The sequence below is a fragment of the Rhopalosiphum padi genome, chromosome 4, assembly GCF_020882245.1.
Source record: "Rhopalosiphum padi isolate XX-2018 chromosome 4, ASM2088224v1, whole genome shotgun sequence".
NCBI classification, from domain to species: domain Eukaryota; kingdom Metazoa; phylum Arthropoda; class Insecta; order Hemiptera; family Aphididae; genus Rhopalosiphum; species Rhopalosiphum padi.
This window is the reverse complement of record NC_083600.1, coordinates 1,480,828-1,486,484: the sequence shown is the minus strand read 5'-3', so window position 1 is coordinate 1,486,484 and position 5,657 is coordinate 1,480,828. Positions and strand designations below refer to the sequence as shown.

At 27.8% G+C, this 5,657-nt stretch overlaps 1 protein-coding gene across 1 annotated transcript; it reads left to right on the top strand.

The window, feature by feature from the left end:
• Nucleotides 1-1,947: 1,947 nt before the first annotated feature.
• On the top strand, nt 1,948-4,812 carry LOC132928458 (leucine-rich repeat-containing protein 59). The gene is made up of 5 exons (XM_060993136.1): nt 1,948-2,340; nt 2,496-2,552; nt 2,621-2,921; nt 2,995-3,117; nt 3,183-4,812. The coding sequence occupies exons 1-5, from the start codon at nt 2,251-2,253 to the stop codon at nt 3,542-3,544; spliced, it is 933 nt and encodes a 310-aa protein (XP_060849119.1). The 5' UTR covers nt 1,948-2,250; the 3' UTR covers nt 3,545-4,812.
• The last annotated feature ends 845 nt before the right edge of the window (nt 4,813-5,657 follow it).

The window sequence follows — 5,657 nt, the reverse complement described above, 5'->3', positions numbered from 1 at the left end:
AAGTATATCAACGAAATATATCCAAACATTCCAAACAAGTTTAAAAACGGAATTGAACGATCATTCAGAGTCAAGGAAAATGCAGTGTCGTGGATAATGAATCACATGTATAGTCTATGACTATGAGTTATGACAAATACTTAAACATATTCTAAAGTTTAAACTTAACCTAACCAGCTGTTGTCTATAGCAGTGTTCAACTGTTTTACTGTGGCGATCCCCCTTTTTAAATTACATTTTTTTGCGACCCCTACATATATTTGTTTTATACATTTAAGCTACAAAAATATTCTTCTCGTTTATCGTTACCTTTGTATCTCACATACCTAAATTAATAATAATATAGCTGAATTATTAATATTAGTAGATTCGTCAAGTAAAATCAATATATTTTATTGATTTTATTATCTTATTACTTTATTTTATTATTTGAAATTTTTAATTTGTTGTATTGATTTAAATTATAGGTTAGTGACCCTAAATAATAAGTTAGCGACCCCCAGGTTGAGAAACACGCTGGTTTATATTATATTATATTATATTACTCTATATTAAAATTATATTCTCATTATTATTTTATTATATTAATATGTTATATAAGATACAAATGTTATGTAATATTATTGTTATTATTGTTGGTATTCGTTACTATTAGTCTATCACTATAGTAGGTATAGTAATATAGCTGATTGACATGCCTATTTTATTTATGTATAATAAAAATTATTTAACACTCAAATTTTCTTGTTTTAAGTTTGATCGTAAACATTTTGTAATAATCTTTTATATTGAAATACCTACTCTTTTGCGTGGCACTTATTGTTAGTATTGAGTAGAATGTAAAATCAATTTAAATACCTATTTAAATTATGAATCAACTAGATTAAGTATTTACAAAACTAATTATATTAAAATATAGTTCTCGAATTACTTACATTACTTGATTTACACTTTGTTAGTACTGTTTTTATTTGTTAAATGTTATTACTAGTTACTACCAATTTTATTTTATTGTGCTTATACATTTTGAACAAATAAATTATAAGGACATATTCTAAAATATATATTGACATTTAACAAGAGCTTCGGAGATAATTACTTACAGGACCAAACCAATAGTGATTGAAGCCTACCATATTATTATAAAATGGATAATGACATAACGGTACCTTATACGTATTCTTATTAATGATTATTGAATATGCATTACATAATTATTTGTACGCCACGATCACAATAAATATTTTATTATTAAATTATTAGACATCATAATATCATTGGTCAAGTAAAACCTCTATCAATAAAAACAATAATTGAATACACTCAATAAACAATCGGTTTATAATTAAAGTCTGAAATAATTTCTTAAATATCTACACATTAAAATAATTTTATTCAATAATTTATATTTGTATTTAATGAGCAGCAGCTGCTCTGCTGCTATCCTGTTCGCGGTGACCCTAAAACGAGAAACGCGGTACTAAGGTTTGCTGTGAAAAAACTTAAATAAATCTTGATTTTTTTTTTTTTATTAAGTTTTACGGTGAAATATTTGTACACTTATAAGTTATAGTCACTTATAGAACGTTTAGGTATAAATATATTAAATATATATTATATTATATAATATGTTAAATATATTTAATATTTAATCAATGGTTTAGGTATCTAAATTTTAAAATAGAAATAAGAAGTACGCCACAATTTGATAATCCGAGACGATGGCGGGAGAAAAAAAGATTGTACGCGCGTCGATACTGTAGACCAGCAGGAAAATTAAATAAGTAATAACGTCCGTTCTCCGTCGAGACGCCGACGTGGTAGTAGTGCGCGGCCACTTTCCCCACCACAACCCTTCACCACCAATCGAGCCAACGACACCAACCCGGCGAACACCGGTGGGAACGCGCAATGTTGGCACTCTTGACACGTGTCAAACCAACACTGATATACGTGTATCGGAAATTCAGTGTGTTTACAATTTGATTTTCTTCTCTCCACTTTACGGCTTACCGCTGCGTCCGACGAACCCGTGACCCACACGCGCTTCGGCTTTGCGACGGTTTTTGTGTTCATTCGTTTTTTTAGCGCCACACGATCGCAATAACGGTAACTGTGCGATTTGCAGCAGCCACAGTCACATTCAAATAATACTACAACTCACACACGGAAAGACCGCTAACAGACGTATCTACACATATCGCACACGCGTCTATTAACAGTTACCCAGTACCACAACGAAAATAAAAAATGACTGTGGTCAACATTAAGGATAGGGTGAAAAACAACAAGCTGAACTTGAGTGGTCTCAATCTAACGGAGATACCCACCAAGGAAATCGTAAGTATTAACCCAGAAAACGGGTTCATCCAACTAGATATGTGTTGAGCATTTAGACAATATGCCAACACCGCTGTCTTTAACCTACAAACCAACTAACTTTGGCCAACAAGGCAAATTTATATACCCACTTAATCGTTGTGCTTTATTTCTAGGCTCCATTGAAAGTCTCTCACCTGGACTTGTCCAACAATAAAATCACTTCAACTGACGTAAGTGTTCTCACCTAGTTTTTTAATTTTATACCATATTTTATATCATTATAATTGAATGTTTTCAGAATGTTTTTTCATCATTGCCCAGTCTGGTAAAGCTTGATCTATCCAGCAATCAGATTAAGAGTGTGGCTGGTGATATTGGTTCATTGCAAAAACTCGCTTACCTGTCGTTAGCCAACAACAAAATCAAAGATTTACCTAAGGGTTTGAGTAAGCTCAAACAATTGAAACATTTGAACTTGAGCAACAACCCATTGAAACCAGAACTTATTGAAGCCGTTGGACCATCACAAAATAATGCACAATGCCAGTCAGCAGCTGCCAATGCTATACAGTATTTGAAGGGTGATTCCAAAAAACAAGGTAATTGTTTTTAGTAATAAAACTTATGTTAGTTTAACGCATGTGCAAATTTGTAAACTTTCTTTTCATGTAGATGATAAACAAAATAAAAAGAAGGATAAGAAAAATAGCAAAGCCTCGCCAAATGGTGTACAAAACGATAAGTCAAAAAATAAAACTAAACCCAAAAAGAAACCGGCTGGTTTTGTATCTAAAGGTATTCTTCTTTTGTTACTTAATTTAATATATTTACACATACTAAGAATAATTTTATTTATTTAGTTTTTGGATTCTTTGGCATGCTCATTTCATACACACTTTTGTTTGCGGTGTTGATTGGTTTGTCTTTGTATGCCTTGTCATACTATGACAAGAAAGCATATGGTAATGTCAAGGCTAAGATTTTGCCTGTTTGGGGATCAGTTACATCAAATTTAGACCCAAAAGTAGCTTCTAAAGTCAACTATTATCTGCTACAAGCTGGGACTTCTTTTGATCGTGCGGTCCATACAAGTATTGAGGCATCTATTAAATCATACAAATGGGTTAAAACAAATCCAACCGTACAGCAGTATGCTAAAAATTTTCAAGACTCTTGGCAATCTTTTTGGGATAGTGTATTCAAGAAAACAAAATCTACGTGATCCGTGAGATAGATTTAAAAAAAACACAATAAAATACTGATGTGTGTTTTTTTTTTTGAATTCCATGTATCAAATTTTTGATAAATTTTCTCGAAATACCCATCTTTCGTCTCCTAAACATCATCTGCTGTATACAACTAACAATTCATTTGTATGTATGTATGTATTAATTTTTTTTTTCATAGAAAATCATTTTTGTCCAACTGAATTATATGTATAATTTCTTATTTTTTATAGGTACCTAAATTTATTATGTATTTTTTTTAAAATTATACTTAAATTTCATTTTTAATTAAAACTATTATATAAATATATAAAAAAAAAATGTTGTATTATTTTTTTGTTTGTAACTGTTGAATTTAAGTCCAATAGCAGTTGTTAATTTTTTAATTTGGTATTAAAATTAACATGTGCACTTATACTAAAAAAAAAAAAAAAAATATTAATATTTTACTTTAATTTATCAAATAATTTGTTATAAAAATCATTTGTTTTCTAATATTTGTAAAAAAATATTTAGTTTATATGATTTCCAGTTATAATTATTTATGAATGTTTGAGGGCAATAATAGTTTTTTTTTACTTAAGTATTTAACAATATTCATTAATCAAAAATTATTATGTCTAAATCAAGAAAATTTGTTGTATATCTAATATAAAGATATTTCCTACTATAATGAATATAACGTTGATACATGGTATGTAGGTTTACTATACAATGTGATAAGACGTGTTCATAATGATTGAACTCTTCTGTTATTATTTACGATATTGTATCCGACAAATGATTCTTATCATGCAAAAGGTACTTAATGCGTGTAGTATAAAAATTATTTAATATTTATTACTGTATTACTAATTGTAACCACGTTATAGTTAATCGTTGAGCATTAGTGTAAATTTTTATGTTGTCTTAAAATATTCATACACAACAGTGCTTAAATGATTATATTTTCAGTACTATTTTTTGTATTTATTGTGCTTTGTCTGATATAGTGGCCAATTTTGTTTTGTCGGTTTAGTATTGTTTATTATACACAACTAAGTTTATCGTGTTTATGTCACCTATGAAGTCTATAGGATATTCACAGATCAAACATAAATATTATAAAATTGATTGTGTTATTAACATAAAACATTGATTTATTGCAATATTTTATGTTAATTTGACACCTTAGATGTAAATAATTGTGTTGTACTTATATTATTAGACACAAAATAATTTATAATTCAAACTATTACAATAAAAATAAATGATACAACTTTTATTTTGAAGGAATTTAACATCCAAGTATTACATACATTTTCCTTTGCACATTTATTATTAGATTTCTCAAACTAAAGTGTTATATGTTATTTTAAATATTTTGATAGTACAATAACCTAACCTTTTCAATTTATTGATATTTAGCTTAGTTTGTACTTTACTAATGGCTCTTTGTTTTTTTTGTATAAACCTAATCATTTGCTCCAAAAGTTTCATATTCTTATTTTTGTCAATACAAAGTGAAACTGGAAATTCGATAAAGGTGCAAATAATAAAAATCTTGTATACATGGGAAAAATTTATAACTTGTTACCTTTATCCTAAAAAAATTACTTTTATATTACCTACTAAAATATGCTTAAATAAATTCATTTTCGGAAAATAATTTTCTTAATAATATGAAACTATTTTTTCATTTAAGTTAAGTTTAAAAATAAAATGTTCTGATTTAATTATGCCAAGTATGATATCTGCTATTTATTTTTATAAATTAAAAATGTGTACAAGAAAAACATAATTTATTAAATATAATAAATAATAATATAGGTGATTTTAATGCTAATTATTCATAAATTATGTTTTTTTTCTGGATTTAATTTTTGAAAAGACATCAATGTTATCTTCATAGCCTAATGATGACATTAAGTCACTTTCTATAGCTAAAATGGCTAAAGAATTCAATTTTTATTGCAACATAGATGATCATAAATAATTTTTTATTTAAAAAAAAAATGGAAAACGGACGTTCGGCGGTACAGTTAGTAGATGGTGCCTAGTGATAAACAAATATTCAAAAGTAGGTATAAAATAGTTATATAATGCACGTATAGTGTATTTATTGTAATA

What these genes read in the sequence shown, in the direction of transcription:
- LOC132928458 (XM_060993136.1), top strand. Translation starts at nt 2,251, where the DNA reads ATGACTGTGGTCAACATTAAGGATAGGGTGAAAAACAACAAGCTGAAC. An exon ending in AGATACCCACCAAGGAAATC is followed by an intron (nt 2,341 to 2,495) that starts GTAAGTATTAAC and finishes CTTTATTTCTAG; the next exon opens with GCTCCATTGAAAGTCTCTCA. An exon ending in ATAAAATCACTTCAACTGAC is followed by an intron (nt 2,553 to 2,620) that starts GTAAGTGTTCTC and finishes GAATGTTTTCAG; the next exon opens with AATGTTTTTTCATCATTGCC.